The sequence below is a fragment of the Meriones unguiculatus genome, chromosome 7 (genome assembly GCF_030254825.1).
Source record: "Meriones unguiculatus strain TT.TT164.6M chromosome 7, Bangor_MerUng_6.1, whole genome shotgun sequence".
Lineage (NCBI taxonomy): Eukaryota > Metazoa > Chordata > Mammalia > Rodentia > Muridae > Meriones > Meriones unguiculatus.
Genome location: NC_083355.1, coordinates 86,097,089 through 86,115,167, shown reverse-complemented (window position 1 = coordinate 86,115,167; position 18,079 = coordinate 86,097,089). Strand labels below are relative to the sequence as shown.

The 18,079-nt window shown below is 41.5% G+C and overlaps 1 protein-coding gene across 3 annotated transcripts in view; it reads right to left on the bottom strand.

Annotated features, from left to right (window-relative positions):
- Rad51b (RAD51 paralog B) overlaps positions 1 to 18,079 on the bottom strand; it is a 523,994-nt gene that overhangs the window by 492,303 nt on the left and 13,612 nt on the right. For all 3 annotated transcript variants that reach the window (XM_060387770.1, XM_060387771.1, XM_060387773.1), the window contains exons 6-7: positions 12,187 to 12,323; positions 1,899 to 2,018 (exon numbers count right to left, since the gene is read on the bottom strand). In XM_060387770.1, coding sequence (XP_060243753.1) covers positions 1,899 to 2,018; positions 12,187 to 12,323 — 257 coding nt within the window. The remainder of the gene's footprint in view (positions 1 to 1,898; positions 2,019 to 12,186; positions 12,324 to 18,079) is intronic.

The window sequence follows — 18,079 nt, the reverse complement described above, 5'->3', positions numbered from 1 at the left end:
CATACGTTTTAAAAACCAAGTGAAGGGGCTGGAAAGATGGCTCAATGATTAAGAATACTTGGGTAGAGGACCCAGGTTTGGTTCCCAGCACCCACATGGTAGTTCACAGCCTTCTGTAACCCTAGTTCCAGGGGTTATGACCCCCTCTTCCTACCCCCAGGGGCACCAGACAGGTAAGTGGTGCACACACAAACATGCAGGCAAACACTCAGACACATAAAATCTAAAATAAGCAAATCTGAAACAGCAACACCACAGCATTAAAAAGGTTAATCAACTTTAAAACAACAGCAAGCCAGGTCTGGTGACACAGATCGGAGGTCCCCACTACTGGGAAAGCTGAAGAAAGAAGTTTGCAGGTTCAAAGGTAAACTGGGCTACAGGGGGAGTTCAAAGCCAGACTGAGTAATGTACATGACCCTGTCTCAAAATAAAAACTTTTAAAAGAGCTGAAATGCAGCTCTTTGATAGAGCATTTGCTTGGCACACATGAGGCCCATTGCATCCCATTAACATACACACAGTCACACACATGAACAAATGCACAGGAACACACACACACATACACACACACATACACACACGCACACACACACACACACTGGTTCTTCCCTAAGTTACAGTGACGACTGTGAAATTTAGCACACATAACTTAGTTCAGCACTCTTCTGGAAATAGAGGCAATGTTTTCATGTGGTCCTACAATACTACAAAAGCTGTAGTTTTAAAGTAAAATTACGTGTGATACCCAGTCTCCAAAATGACCCCCTCTTATTCCCATTTCCTGGTATGCCATATCTTTGTACAACTATACCCTCCTCATATGTAAATGTCCTCCCACACTGTCCAAGAGTTGGTCTATGTGACGAAAGCTTACAACAAAACAGTGATACTCTTCCATGTGAAAGGAAAGGAGGCCTTCCAACGGCACATGAGTGAGCTTGGAAATAGGCGTGCCTGCCCTGCTGAGCCGTGAGACCACTGCAATCCTGGATAACAGCAGAGTGGGAAAGGCAGCTAAGCCACTCCCAGATGCTCAGCCCCCAAAAACAGATAACTACTGTTTTAAGCTGCTACATTTTAAGGTAATTTGCCAACAAAATAACACGTAATTAATAAGCCACCTAGATTCTAAAATATTCATTTAATATTTTTCCAATCTTAAAGAAACATTAAGAGAAACTATAACTAATAAAGAGGTCACAAATAATGATCTCTTCAATTCTATTATATAAGAATTATCTTACTAGAAACTGTAGCAGAAAGCCACCTATAGTGGTCTTGTTTAAAACTCTACTTTATTTGAGGTGTTTAAGCCTCTACCTCCTTTCCACCAACCCTCCAACCTTAAGTAGGAGAGAGAAAAGGTTAGTGGGGAGAAAGGACTCAGACCCCTTTACTTCTCCCAGCTGTTTAGGGTCAAAGCATTCTTTTACGGCTCTATACAGATCTCTATCAACCATAGACGCAGCTAGCAATCTCCTCCATGTCACTACGCCACGAAGTGCTTCTCTCCATCTGTCTGCTCCAAACAGCTACCATCTCTGGTCTCTGGTCTCTGGTCTCTCCAAACTACTCCACACCAAACGCCAACACCAAATGCCACACCACCTCCTTCTCTTTCTCGGCTTCTTATTTATACTCTCAGAGTCCTAGACCATGCCCCTTCCTGTGCCAAATGTGGAAGGCCATTACCAGCTGGCAAAAGCCACACTCCACACCAGACAGTTAACAGGTGTGGACAAGCTATAGCCCAACTAAAATCCCACAGCTGGGATTAAAACAAAAGCATACTTATATAACATACAAAGAAACCAAAATTTCCATTACAAGAAGCTAAAAATGTTGGGGGGGAACCTTCAAAGCATTACTAAATATCAAAATCTAAAACCACCTACCTTTGCAGAAGTCCCTCGCAGGTGAGTTCCCGGCAAAGATGAACTCTACTGCTGGTGAGAAGCAATCTTTCCTCCGTGTTAAAATAGTGTGGGAAACGGGATTCCGCTATCTCGATCAGTCTATGGAGAGAAGGAGAAGAGCACAAGAGAAAACAGTGAGTACCAAAAGGCACATTGCTGAGTCTCCGCACGTTCTACAGGGGAAGCTCCTAAGACTCTTCCGTACATCAGGTGTAGGCAAAAGGCTGAAAACACAAGTCTGGAATACACACGTCCTCTGCGTATTAGCGGAGGTCAGCTGTCAGAACAGAAGCTAGCAAGGGTTCTCGGCCTCAGCGAATTTCCAACAAGCAATGTCCCCAAGATTTCATTTCTGGAAATAATGTTTGCACATAACATTTTTATTTTAACATATTCGAAATTAGAAAAAGCTTCCAGTTGCCTGAATGAACAAAGTCTATTTCAATTAATATAGTATTTTATCCTAATAAGTTGTCATGTCTCATTCCAGAAAACTACACTTCCTCGATTAAAATTTAATGTTATCTATTAGTTCCCTGGTGAACAGGAATTTATTTAAGCAAATGAATGCCATCCAGCTACATCTTGATAAACAAAAAGTTATTTTCTAAATACTGAATTCAGACCTCTCAAGGCTAAATCTAATAATTTGGGGTAGGTCAAGAGAAGAAGAGTGATAAACTGAAACAAGTGACATCACCGTTTGGCAGAACGAGGCATAAAGGGAACTGCCAGAAATCACAGATGTACAGAATTTAAAACTCAAGAGTTCTTTGAGTGTAACTGTATCCTAGCTAACGGGACATTCGTCAGCCCTACTTAGCCATTCAGGGGGATCTGGAGAAGAAACCAAAAACGCTCAGTCATCCCATATGCTGCATTCAAGTGAGACACAGAAGTACAGTGCCTCCATCTCCAGAAGCTGGAGGGTTCTGAGACAAGGCGGAGAACTTTGAACAAACAAACAAAACAAACCTCTAAATACGCTATAATCAGAAGCAACGGAGGGGCCTAAAACAGGGAAATGAAGACAGTCAACAACTTTTTAGGTGCACTTTCTGTAAACTGAAAAGAAAAAGATATCATTTGGCTCAACAAGAAGAGATAAAAATGCTTCAAGAAAAGAATTAGTATTTAAAGAGGTATTTGAGTGAAGAGCACTTGAGAAGCATGGAGACGAAAGGAAAAAGAACAGGAAGTGAGAAAAGCAAAGAAAAAAATGATACAGCATCGGCCATGGCAGCCGGGCAAGCTGGGAAGGTTTAGTAGAAACGTGTAATTGTTATCATTCTTACGCAACTGTGCAGTGAGTTTAGCACTCAGTGGAGAAGGCAGCCGGAGCTCTAATACTTGGAAGACAGCAGTTTTCAATAGGATGGGTAGAGCCGCATGGACCACAAACCTGAGGATTTGTCAAAGCCTGGATGGCCTGCTGTTAGGAACCAGACGGAGAGTACCTAGCTCACTGGCGACAATGCAACATCAGGCTGGCTTTCAACCAATGGCTTGTATGGGAAAAGGTTCTGAGAGTCCTTGCTGCTGCCCTGTTACATTAAGCCTGCCCCTGAGGAATGACAGTCTGTGTACGGACAGGAGCTACCGTTGCTCACATTTGCCATGCTAAATAACTACACTGAATAGTCAGCAACAGACCAGTCAATAGGTTACAATTTTCTATAGGTTTTTCCAACTGATCTCTATTTTAGGAAACTTATTTTTTTCATGTAGTGGTATTCCTTAATTTTATCAGTATTCTTTTTTAACTAATTTAACTAATTTTTTTTCACAATTTATTCGTTATATATCCTGAATGAAGCCCCCTCCCTCAACTCTTCCCAGTCCCACTCTTTCTCCCTCTTACCCCCTATACTCTTCCCCTAGTCCACTGAAAGGGGGAGTTCTCCTCCTTTGCCATCTGCCATAGCTTGTCAAGTCTCAGCAGGACTACCTGGATCCTTTTCCTCTGTGGCCTGGTATGAACAAATCACCAGGGGCAAGTGATCAAAGAGCAGTCAACCAAGTTCATGACAGAGGCAGCCCCTGTTCCCCTTACATGGGGATCCACATGGAGACTTAGATGTAGCCAATCAGCTACATCTGAGCAGGGGGTCTAGGTCCTCTCCATGCATGGTCCTTGGCTGATGCATCAGTCTCTGCAGGAACCCCTGGGCTCAGATTTTTTTTTTTTAGCTTTGTTGGTCTCCTTGTGGAGAGCCTATCTCCTCCATGTCCCTCTATCCCTACCCCCTTCTTCTTCCTTAAGACTTCCTGCGCTCTACGGAGGATGCTTAAATCTCATTCAGAATGGCAAACAAGGTAGACACCAGAAGCAGTGGAAGAGAGGAAGCAGGAGGGAGCCTCCTATAGAGGGTCCTCTGAAAGGCTCTACCCAACAGGGGATCAAAGCAGATGCTGAGACTCACAGCCATCCTTTAGGAAACATTTTTAAAAATATAAATCAAAGCTAAGTATCAGCAAAGATTTCCACATGCCTGGAATTGATCCCAGTAAGTCTCCCAGTAATACCCTATGTCAACCTTCCTCACAAGACCTTGTTCTTCAGAGCAAACAACAGAAAACCTAGCTTTTCTTCCAACATTATCACATAAAATTCGAACAGTGCCACCTACTGGATACCTTTTTATAAAAAGCATCCCTTTGAAAAGCTGCATTTAAAATTCACTCATTCAAGATTTACTGAGTTTCTAGGTTATGTAGCCCATGGTAGCTCAGTAACCAATTGGTTTCCCATAGTAAGGGGAACAGGGGCTATTTCTGACAGGAACTCAATGGCAGGCGCTTTGACCTCCCCACCCCCCAAGGGGGACTTTGCAGCCAGTCCTAAGGATACCTGATAAAACAGGGTCAGATGAAAGCGGAGGAGGTCCTCCCCTATCAGTGGACTTGGAAAGGGGCAGGGGGGAGATGAGGGAGGGAGGGAGGGGTTAGGAGGGAATGAGGGAGTGGGATGCAGCTGGGCTACAGAGTTAATAAAATGTAACTAATAAATAAATAAGATTTACTGCGGGCCTACACCATGGGCCAGGCACCACTGTGAATACTGAGCATAAGCATTACAACATCCCCCAGAAAGGAAATGGGGAGCAGAGGGGAGGAAGAAAGCTACATTCTCTGTGCGCTGGTTAGATTTTTATCCACTTGCCACAAACTATAATCATCTGAGAGGAGGAAACTTTGATTCAGAAAACCTCTCCATAAGATCGGGCAAGCCTGTGAAGCATTTTCTTAATTGGTGATTGATGGGGGAGACCCAGTCCACTGTGGGCGGTGCCATCCCTGGGCTGCTGATCCTGGATTCTATGAGAAAGCAGGCTGAGTACGTTATAAGGAGCAAGCCAGTAAGCAGCACACCTCCATGGCCCCTGAATCAGCTCCTGCATCCAGGTTCCTGCCCTGTTTGCATTCCTGCCCTGATTTCCTTTGATGATGAACAGTATTATTGAGATGTCAGCCCAATAAACTCTTTGCTCACCCCACCACCACCACTTTTTGTTGGTCATGTGTCTCATCACAGCGATAGAAACCCTAAGACATTCCAGAAGGCGGTAAAAGCAAACAAACACATCAGAGGCCAGCTACAGTGCTCTAAAGAAAACTGAAGTAGGATGAGGGAACAGAAGTGTGGAAACAAGGGGTATTTTATGCAGAAAAGTGGTGTTTTGTCCAGAAAACTTCACTTACCAGGTGACATCTGAGCAAAGGCTTAAATAAGTTAACAGTGTGCTATTGGGTAAAAGGAGAGAACTGCAGAGGAAGGGCCCTCACATCACTGGCAGAAGCGAAAGGATAATGTAGCTGGAACACAGGGAGCAGGAAGAAGGTTAAGGTGGGGGGGGAGCCAGATAGCTAGCTAGAGATCAATGTCCCCTAAATCCTCCAGCTCTATGGAAGTCTGTTTGGATTTCACTAGGAAAACTGAGAAATCTGGTATTAGAATACCAGCAGATTTCCTTTTTTGACAGTCCATTGCCTTAACCATTCAGCCACCACATCCCACCTGCGTTTCTTTAAAAATAAAGAGTAAAATAAAATAAGACTTCTCTGTGGAATTCGCCGTGCTAGAAAGCACTTGCTGCTCTTTCAGAAGATGGAATTCATTTCCCAGCACTCACACGGTGACTCAAAACCATCCTTAACTCCAGATCTAGGGGGCCTGCAGCCCTCTTCTGGCCTCCATAGCACCAGGCACACTCATTGCTCATGCATACATACATGCAGGCAAAACATCCATTCACATAACATATAAAATAATAAATAAATCTTCTTTTAAAGTCTGCTCAATAGTCTGTAGAGACGGTTCAGCAGGTAGGATAGCTGCCAGCCTAGCTCCAAGCTCAGTGAGAAACTGTCTCAAAGAAGTAAAGGAAAGAATGACAGATCAGGATACCCAACATCCTCCTCTGTCCTCCAGACATGGGCACACACTCCTGCGCGTGCACATACATACATACACACACACACGCACACACACACACACACACACACAAATACACAGAGAGACAGAGACAGAAAGAGAGAGACAGAGACAGACGGACAGAGAGATTGCTCTAGATGTCTAGTGAAGAAAAGGCTACAGAATGGGAGATAGGGCAAGGGTGAAAACAAGATGAGTTAGTACTTGTAGTCCACACCAGAAATGATGGTGACCTAACCTAGGGAAATAATGCCTCATAAAATTAGAAGTATCTAGATTTAAAGTATAATTCTGGAAGAATTTGATTCATTGAGTGAATATCTAGAAGAAGAGTGATTCAATCAGGATTTTTTAGTTATTGGCGTTCTTCCTGTGTTTTATTTTTTGGGGAAGTACAAGACTCATCTTCAGAGACATCAAGTTATCTGCATATGTAAACATAACTATAACGTTATTAATGCAAGTGGTAAATGTATATCATATATCAATCTGGAGGTTGTAGAAAAGCTCAGAACATGAACTCATGACCCTTCTGCCAATCAAATTTGTTAAATAATAATAATGATTTGTTAAAATCATGAGATTGGCTATCAGGGACTGGGGACAGATAGAGGAGGAATAAGACCCTAAAACTGAGTTCTGGGATTTTCCAAGGCTTAAAAACTGACAAAATGAGGAGGAGCCAAAAACACAGACTAAAGTGGTCAGATGGTAAGAATAAAACCGAGAGAGACTGGTCCTGACTGAGAAGTCAGCTGAAGGGAACTGTTGGAGAGGAGAGCAAGAACAGCAATCAGCAGTGCTGCATGACTGAACACACGGCAGCTCCATGACGAGGCTGAAGAACTCCTACCTCATAGTGATATCACAGCCAACACACTGTCCAGGGCACAGCACATTAGTCAGTTTGTACTAATGCTGGGGACACAGACTTACTCTGTTATCAGTCATATAAAAGCACAGTATATTCAATTATGCACAGTATAAAACACTTGGTAATGACAATGGGCATTGACAATGACAACGTTTCTGGTTGGGTTCACTCTGCCAGCAGCCACTAGTTCAGATTCTACACTGTTTCTAAGCTTTGTAAAACACAGTGCAGCATCACACTGTTTCTGTTCACCGCATCCCTTGTTTGTATGCAGACCACACCCATGATGTACACACACACACTACATAGTCTGTGTAAGCACACTCTAACGGAGTCACAGGACTAACCGCCTAGTGATACCGTCCTCGAACCATACCACCACCATTAAACAACACGTGGCTGTGTTTTAAACGCTACTCACTTGAATAAAGTTTTGAAATTCAACTTCAATGCAGGGCTAGGAAATAAAGCCAGTGTGGAGTGAATTCAAGATAAACAAGAGGCAGATTTTTTTACTTCTGTGCACAAAAGGCTTGGGAATTACCCTGATAGCATCAACAACTAGAAAAGCAGACAAAATATCTGAAATAACAGTTTCACACACTGAACAATAGTTCAAAACTGTGACCCTCATGAGAAAGGAAACTAATAAAGGGCCTGAAGTGTGTCCCAGGCTCACACCAGAGGCACTTTCCATTCCATGACACAAAAGAAGGGAAGCCAATGTGAGTCTGGTGGACCCTGTGTGAAGATGAGGTCAGAGTTCGGGAAGGCCAAGCTGGCAGAAGTCACGGAGTCGAGTGCAGAACAGAGGAGGCGTGAGGTCTGGGGGACCTGCGGAGGGATACGCTCCAGAACTAACACACATAATGTACGGAAGGAAACTCCTCAGGAGAAACCAGGAGACAACACAAGACTAAACACTTCCCAGCACTCACACGGGACAAGAACTGTGCATGTTCCCACGTCAACAGGCAATACAGAGATCTCATTACACCCTAGGCAGCAGCTGGTCCTCAGAGGGGCTTCACAGTACTGGGGCTTAAGCAGTCTCAAGGCTCTCTTGGGACCTGCTGTAACAAAAGTGAAGCTTTAAAATGATCAAAATAATCTTAACTATATTCTAAAACAAAATTCAACACCTTAAAGATGTACGATGTACATGAAAGTCCAGCATCTAACATAGCAATGAGAAAGCAGTCGGGGAGATGGCTCAGCAGTTAAGAGCACTGACTGCTCTTCCAAAGGACTCGGTTCCAACCCACACCCACATGGCAGTTCACAACTGTAACTTCAGCTCCAGGGGATCCAACATCCTCTGTGGGAACCATAGACTGATGCACAGATACACACACTCAAGCAAGCATTCATAAGCACAAAATTAAAAAAGAAATATTACTAGGCATGTAAAGGAGAAGAAAAATCTACAGGCAGAACAAAATGAAATCACTAACAAGAGACCAGAAATTGTATAGGTGATGGCATTATTAAAGCCTTCAGAAACAGTTATTGGCAATCTTATAAGTTTATTTAAGTAAGTAAATAAAGTAGAAGTCGTCAAACACTATGTGCTATGGACCCAAACTGGAGAAAAATCTGTTTTTGTGAATCAAGTCTTATTTGAACACCTATTCATTCACTTACCATTACAGTTGCTTTTGTACTGGAACAGCAGAACTAAAGAGCTACAGAAGACTCAGGCTGGGGGAGAAAAAGGGGCTCACAGCCTTAATTCCAGCACAATAGGACAGGAGTCAGCCTGAGCTCTACAGAAAGACTGTCCAAAACAGAAAGAAGCAATAGGGCAATAACACAGCTGGCAAAGTGTTTCATTACCAGCATGAGGACCTGGGTTTGATCCTCAGAACTCATGTCAAAAAGCCAGCACAAGCTTGTAATCTCAGAGTGAGGAGGCAGTGATAGGCAGGCCTTTAAGGCTCCCTGGAGAGCCAGGCTAGACCACTGAAACTTTATCTCAGTGAAAAGAATAGGAACTGGTGCCTAGAAACATGGCTCAGTGATTAGCAGCACTTGCTGCTCTTCATGAGGACCCAAGTTCGGTTCCCAGCACCCACATGGCAGTTCACAACCATCTCTAACTCTAGTTCCAGGCGAACCAATGCCCTCTTCAGAGCTCTCAGGTACCAGGTACACAAGTGACTCACAGATATGTACAAGCAAACACACATAACTTTTTTTAAAATTTTTAAAGTGGGTTGGCAACACCTGAGAAATGGCACCCAAGGTTGTCTGTTCTCGTTTACACACACACACACACACACACACACACACACACCACTAACTAGCACAGGTTCTCACATACGTATACATACAATTTCATGCACACACTGTTAACAAAATCAAGAACTAAACTAAATAAGCAAACAAAAGCAATAAGCTATAAGGAATGCCTAGAGAGACAATATTGTTTCTGAAATACATCTGAAACGAGAGTGTAAAAACCACTAATGAACATGCTTAAGGCAAAACATATGTGACCTTTGGGTTTAACTTCATCAACACTCCTCAGCCATAAGCCTGAATAATGAGCTATCAACCACCCCACAACATCACATATAAAATGAACTTAAGAGAAATGAGCAAACCAGCTCTTTCCTTTTACTTAGCTTTTAAATTGAGTTAATCTTTGGCCCTGGTTATAAATTAGATCCTTTAAACAATATAACTCCACAAGCCACAAATCATATATACAGCTCTTGTTAAGACACTTAGGGGTTTCTCCCGGCCCTCTCAAACCTAAAGAATGCATTATCTCCTTGTACTAATGAGTCCCAACTCTGCTACATGCTGACTTGTAGCAAAATTCTTTCTGCAGCATAAGATCCCAGCCACAGCCAGTGAAGGTCCTTCAAGGAGAACTAGTCAGACTAAAGTCAGCTGTACCCCCACTGCTGCGGCCCATTCCATCCTTTTCTGCTTGTCTGCGATAAACATACTATCATGCTTCTGTCAGGTTCCCACAGGCTGGAATATGGATCTGGGCAGTGGATGACTTCACCTACCCACATTCTCAAGGTGCACGTAAAACTATGACATCTAAGACTATAACAGTGTTTTGAGCAGATGTCTAACAGGTAAAGCAAACGAAAGCAGATGTTTTCTGAGTCATGCAGAAGAGGGGTCTACAACTGTACACTCAGCATCTCAACGCTCCTTCAAATTCCTTCCTAGCCTCCTATTCCCTGAGCTACCTCTTAAGTCCAGGAACAATCTGGGCTATCACCAAACCCTGAGACTTACCAACACAACCCATTTCCAGTTCCTCCTGCTATGAGTCTCACCTTATTGAAGCAGTAATACAAGAAGGTCCTCACAATGCCTCAAGCCTGCCAATCTTTTCTCCTCGCTTTCCCATTCTCCCACAAAAAAGTGGCAGAGTGAGAAATCTGCAGGGGAAGATGGCTAAAGACAACATCGCAGGTCAGACAATGAGAAGCAGATACGCTCTAAAGCCTCCTTGCTTCCCCTCAACCACCCCACCTCCCTGCTTAGCTCGGTGGTGCTTGCCCTTAATCCTAGCACTCAGGAGGCAAAGGCAGGCAAATCTCTGCAAGTTCTAGGCCAACCTGGTCTACATGGTGAGTTCTAGATATCCAGGGTTATATAGAGAGATCTTGTCTCATTCATTCATAGATAGATAGATAGACAGCAGACAGATAGATAAATAGATAGAAAATAGAAAAGGATATTTTCCTGATGAGAGGTGTGGCTAGCCTTCTCTCTCCCCACTCTCCCCACTAACTTAAGCACAGAATGGTTACAGATACCTAAAATTAAAGCAGGCTTGGGTCCCTGTCATCACTGAACAGCTGAACCAGATCTTTACATGTGAGAAAAAAATGAATCTATTTTTGCTTAAGCCACTGTTCTTTGAGTGTTCATGCTTGAGGCAGAAGGCTGTCTCTTGTTACTGTAGTGTTACTTGCCTTTTCCCTCCAAATTTAAACCCTCTGTCTTAGAGGGAGGGGGAAAGAGGAAACTCAGACAGGACCCAAAAAGCTAAAGAAACCTACACTTTGAAATTTCCTTTGTGTATCAGTTACCTTTCCTGACACCTGACCAAAGCAAGTCAAGGAGAAAGGGTTATTCGGGCACAGTGCAGGGTATGGTCCACCAAGGCAGGCCAAGCACTGCTAGCAACTGGACCCATCACACCCACAGTCAGGAAGCAGGGAATGATAAATACTCGCTCAAAGGCAGCGTTCTTTTCATTCAGGCCAGGACCCAGTGGTGCCACAGTCCTTTAAGGTGGGTCTTCCCACCTCAATTGACCAAATTGAGACAACCCTTCACAAGCCTGCCCAAAGGCTACCTAACCTAGAAAGACAGTTCTCACAGGTATATGTGGAAGCTTATCTCCTAGGTGACACTAGATCCTGTCAAATTGACAATCCATATTAAACATCAGACCTCATCCGATCCACTTTGATCTACTATTCTTCAGAGAGAGAAAAAAGAAGAGAATTGTTCATAATGACATAATCACAAAGAGTCCAAAGTCAGCTCCAGGATATGTTGACTAAGGTAAAAATTGATCTCCATATGCATGATTGTGAATGTCCACTCACCAATACTAAACTCCCTTGTAGAAATAACATATAAAACAGCTTAACTTCTTCTCTTTACTCATCCCCACTTTCTACTTAACATCCCTCCCTGTTCTTCACCTAGTTTCTTCTTAACCTGGGTTTCTTCTTAACCTTCTACAAAACATAACTTAGAAAGAAACCCCACTTAAACCAATAAGAAAGGGATAGAAGAGGAATAAAAATGATCTGCTTCCTGTATCAATTTCAAGAGAAAACTGTCCCTTAAAAACATCACCTAGCATCACCTAGTTCTTAAAAATTAAAATAACTATTAACCTATTTGTAAATGTCCAATGGTGTATATTAGCTATAAAAGTAAAGCATTATAATGGAAAAATAAAATCCTACCTTTCAGCAGTAAATGCAGACTCCGTGTCAACATACACAACAGCCCCGTCTAATCCTCCCATGTTGGTGGGTAATGTAGCTAAAACACTCATCATTATACAAAACTGGGTTTTTCCGCAACCTGGTGGACCTGTAATCTAAACACAAAAATAAAAAAATAAAAAACAAAGTGCATGTTACATATATGTATTATAAAATTTGTATTAACACTGTAAGCTCACCAAAGAAAATTATTTTAGAATTTGCTGGGGGAAAAAAAAATCCTATGAACCTAGATTCCAGGAAAGGATTAATAAGCCCCGGTGTCCTAAGATACCCACTGTATGTAACAAGCTAACTTTTCCCTTATTGGTGTGTCCTTGGGATGTTATCCTTGGGAATAATGAGAAAATGGACTCTCAGTCAATCACCTTCTGTGCTTAGTTGCCAGATGTGAAATTATGATTGAGAAAGGCTAGATGAGCCAATCCTTCACCATATGTATTGGTGTTGACAGACGATGCTGAAGAGCAATTGATTGATGGAGTCTCTTAATCTGCTGGGCAGCATGTGACAAAGCCACTTGTCGTTCATAGAGGGTCAGTAGATATGACATAGCACAGAGCTTGCCTGTTCTGTCCTCCTTTGCTTTACTTCTTTCTTCTGACTTTTCTTTTTATTTCTTGAGTGAGGGTCTCACTTATAGCCCTGTCTGGCCCAGAACTTACTTTGTATACTAGACTGCCCTGGAACTCACAGAATTCTGTCTGCCTTTACCTGAGTGCTGAGATTAAGGGAATGTACCACTACATCCATCTGCTTATCTTTTCATTAAAAAAAAATAATAATAAATAAGTTCTGCTCCTCCGTAAGTTCAGCAAATTTCTCACCGTCTTTGCTGTAAGATAACTGGAAAGTTTTTGTGACTGAATGGGTTTTCATGATCATTCCACATCTCATCACAGAACACTTGAGAAAGTCTATACTTTACAGCCCGAGTGTCCTCCCAAAGGCTCAAACCGTTGGAGCTTTGTCCTCAGTGGAGTAATGTTTGAGGCAGTGGAAATGAACAGGTGAGGAGTGATGGGAGATAATTAGGTTGGACAGGAGGACAGGAGAAATTACTGTCCTTCTTAGTTCAAAGGTCCATCCTGCATACAGTATTTTCTTTCTTGCTTCTATCCCATGATGTGACACAGCAAGCTAGTGCCAGGTTTTTTGTTTGATTGTTTGTTTTTGAATTCCAGCCACCAGATTCTGAGCCAAACAAACCTCTCTACTATATAAAAGTACCCAACCTCTATTATTTTGTTATGGCAAATGGGACAGTAATAGACTCAAACAAGTTTTCATTTAATCTAGCAAAACTGATACCATCTGAAATACTCTTTTGCCCATCTAACATCAACTTCTTTGTTGTCAGTTGCCTTAGAATAAATGAAATGAAAAGCTAAAGGATTTTTACAAGAAATGTCCATACACCCACTCCTACATGCAACAATCAGCATTTTACTGTATTAACTATGCTATTTTATGCTATCCTGATCTGTCTGTCCATCTCTCCATCTATTCACCAATACATTTTGGGTTGCTTTCTTTTGTACTTCAAAGTAAGTCAATTGCTTTCTCCCAACAATTCTGTATGCATACCATTTTCTAGAGTTTAATATGTATAGTATTTTTCCTTTTGAATTTCTCATAATGAAATATGTAAATATTATCTATCATTTGATGAATACTAACAAACATACTCATATGCCATCTATGAATTATTTGCTTACGGTACTGGAGATTGAACTCAGGAGTCTGTGTGTACTCGCCAAGTATTCTAATGCTAAGCAACAACTCCAGCCCTATATATGTAATCTAAACTCCTAAGCTACCCCCAGGAAGCTTCCTATGGATTACTTTCTAGTCAAGAAGTCTTAGCAGGCCTGGTGGTACAAGCTTATAATCCTATCTACTTAAGGCGAGACAACAAGAATCAAGGCATATAATGAGCTACAGAATGAGTTCAAGGCCAGCCTAGGCAACATTTTATCTCAAAATGAACATTGTAAAAAGGTGGCAGCAAATGCAGTTCACAGTAGTGTTGGGAGTTGGTTTGGTGCTATGTGTATTCAAATGCTAAATGATGACCCCAAGAGCTGGTTACAACCCAGACTACATTCTTAAGTATACCAAATGGTGTTGTGTAAACTTTGATTCCCCAATATTCTCTGATCAGTTAAAAGAATAAAAGGCTAGAGCTTGTAGCTGGGCAGAATGGGCATAGGCAGAGCTTCGGTTCCAGGGTTGGGGTCTCGGGTAGAGACCACAAGGCCAGGAGCAGTGGAGATCGGGGACAAGGATGTAGCCATGAAGGCTGGCCTGATGGAGCAGGAGCAGCCCAAACAGAGCATATGGCAAGTAATATAGGGATACATGACAGGACAAAATAGCTTACAGGGTTAAGATCTGCCCAGCTCTAGTGTATTAAAGCTTATTATAAATCTAAAATGTCTCTGTGTCTTTTATTCATGAACTAAAAAGTCTAAAGTGAAGTAGAAATCCATAATAAATATTTAGAAGCAAAGAAGGCATAGAACCTCCCCCACAAAAAAAAATAATAATCCTACTATAGTAGATTACTTATCTAGCATGGGTTAAGTAGTGAGTTCCATGTCCAGTACTTCAAAAACAAAACAAAGACCATCTATGTGCAGGTCGTCTCTCATTTTTGAGGATATGCCTCCCCCAATAACATCTTTATCTCAATGGCATATGCTCGAGAAAGTAGTTCCTAAAGCATTTCATTTCTGAAACAGAATCTAGCTAATCATCTGGAACATACTAGAAATAGCTGACTTTACAATCCTTTTCATTATTTCTACCACTATTGTTGCTGTTATTGTGACTCTTGCTTACTACCACTATGACGACTAGTACCACTATGACTACTACCATGATGACTAGTACTATGACAACTACTATGATTACTACTATGATGACTAGCAATGTTGCTACTACTCTTGCATACTGGGCACAGCCCACATGGGAAGGTCAAATGGCAATTCAGCTAGCAGAGTCTCTCCTTCCACAATGAGAGATGGGGACTGAACTCTAAGTTTTGGCTTGTATAGGAAGCATCTTGCTCTCTCAGTCATCTCGTGGGGCCCCTTTAAAAAAAATTTTTTTTTAAGCAGGGTATCATGTTGTAGTCCTGCCTAGACTAGAACTCACTATGTAGACCAGGCTGAACTTGAACTCACAAAAATCCACCTCCCTCTGCCTACTGCATGCTGGGATTAAAGGCATGTGCTACAGCTAGCCAAAAATATTTCTTACTATACTTTCAATATGGCGTTCTCCCTTTGACTGATCAAAACTAAACAGTCTGCCTTGATCATCAGAACTCCACAGGTCTTTTATCATTACCAATGTCAACACAGATCAAGTTGCTCATTGAATATCACAAGAGAAACTCCAGTCGGTAAAAGTTGCACGTGAATCTTGAAACTGAAGAAATGCACGAATGTTAGAGTGTGATCTGACAGAGAAATGGAGGACTGGCTGTCTTCCTATAAGTGTGTGTGTGTGTGTGTGTGTGTGTACACACACGTATACATATATCTATACATATATGTATATATATATATACAAATATATATATATATACACACACACAAGGTCTTGGATATATTCTCTGATTTAATGAGATCAAAACTGCTAAATGCTTGGTGATTTTAGTGGAATTTAGATTGCATATATGAAAATAGTAAAATATCAAGTACCATGAAATGTACAGTATTAATTTAGTATTACATTTTCAAAAAAAAAAAAAAAAGACCTAAAAAGCTAAAAAGTTAAGTAAACTGTTATTTTCTCTGACTTGTTGCTCTTATGAACTACCTTAATACAGTCTGGGGAAGTACAACATCACATACGGAACACTAAAAAAATATCTGAGTTTGTCTGGCTTTTTTGAGTTTGAATTAAACTACAGTAACTATTTCTAATATAGTCATCTATTTTCCTTCTTGGTAATGGTGTGTGTGTGTGTGTGTGTGTGTGTGCGCGCAAACGTGCGTGCGTGCGTGAGTGTATCCATCTACAATTTTATGGACTGCCAGGAGTTAAATTTCATTATTTTTCAGGTTTATTTGTTGGGGGAAAGTATCTCAACATTAATAAAGTTAGCTTCAGACAGTTTAGCCCTGAATTCTAGCATCTAAACCACAGGATTTCGAGTTGTGTTGCATTCCCAGCTTCAATCCAAAGATGGTCAGAGAGAGAAAACCAGCCAAGCCAGAACAGTCAAAGTCATTTGTTTCTTGGAAACTCAGAGTGAATGAAACATTTGTACACAGAAACAAATACCTGGAGGATCCAATCAGTTGCATCTAGTTGCTGACACCTTAACACCTCTTCGTGAGAAATGAACACAAAACGAAACAAAAATTAAAGGAAAATTCTCAATGAAGATTATTCAAGTATTAGCAAGATAGCAAAAACCAGTGATGCAGTTGAGGAGGAAAAATGCTATTCCACATAAAAGAAAATCTAACTTTTTTTTAAAGAATGAAGCCTACTCACTTCCACTGGAGTTGGATTGTGTGGTGGAAGAGAATGTGAAACCTGGAGCCTCGAGGACCTCAAATCTTACTTAGTTAACTACACATTCAGGATTGGGGCAGCAAGATGGTGCAATGTGCCAAGCCACTACTAGGCAGAACAAAAGGAAGGCTTTTCTGGCTCTGACCTGAAACAAGACAGCTCAGAGGGACTTCCTTCTTTATTTTTTTTTTCTAGTGATCCCCACACCCCAGAATCTAAGTACTTGTCTGTATTTGCTCGAGAATTATAAAGAAATATGATTAGGTCTTTAGACCTGCATAGTTTATCTTATAACTATCTCTCCCAATCCTAAAACCAAACACAGAAAGCCAAGAATCTCAGAAATGCTGAACTCTGCCTTGTGAAAAACACGATCTTTACTTACAGAACTTCTGCACATGAAAGTTTATATCTAAGGTTCTCTCCACCATTATTATATATTGACGGCTACCATGGGGAGGGGGAGGTTGTGGGTGTGGGTGTGTAGGAAAGAGAGGACCAGAGCGGGGGAAAAAGCAGGACATGAAAATGACAAATATTCCAAGTTGCAAAATAAAACAGCAAAAATCAAACAGCAAAAATCAAACAGCATGAAGACAAAAAAAAAAAAAAAAAGTTTCATCAAAAGATAGATAGGGTCCGAGGAATGGAACTGGGGTCTGTAGACTTGGTGGCATGTGCCTTTACCCATGGAGCCATGCTGCCAGCCCCTGACAAGGCAAGAGCTTTCAATACAACTCTAATTTCACCCACTCACAATAGCATCTACCCCAGGAGTAAAACTTGTTTTTTGAGAGAACAGTAGCTTATTCTTTTACATTTGCACAGATAGACACACAGTACAGAAACAAATGTGAATCTGTAACATTGAATTTTCCATGGACAGTGAAGATAGCAGAGGGTTAGGGGGAAAAAAACAACTTAAAAAGACTCCTTAATGGATGATAATGAAAAATGGTTGATAATCATTGACATAATACAAAGTTCTAAAGTTTAGGCTTCAAACCTGTCTTCACAGTTCTTTCATTTCCTTTTTATTTTTTTTTTTTGAGTTTGTTTGTTTGTTTTTTTGTGTGTGTGTTTGTTTATTTGAGACAGGGTTTCTCTGTGTAGCTTTGGCTGTCCTGGACTCACTTTGTAGAGCAGGCTGGCCTCGAATTCAGAGAGATCTACCTGCCTCTGCCTCCCAGTGCTGGGATTACAGGTGAGCTCCATTCCACCCAGCATAACTGTTCCTTTCAATTGTAATAGATTCCTAATTACTTGCTTATGTAGTCCCCAGGTAGGGATGGTTCATTATAAAGGCCTTGGCTCACTC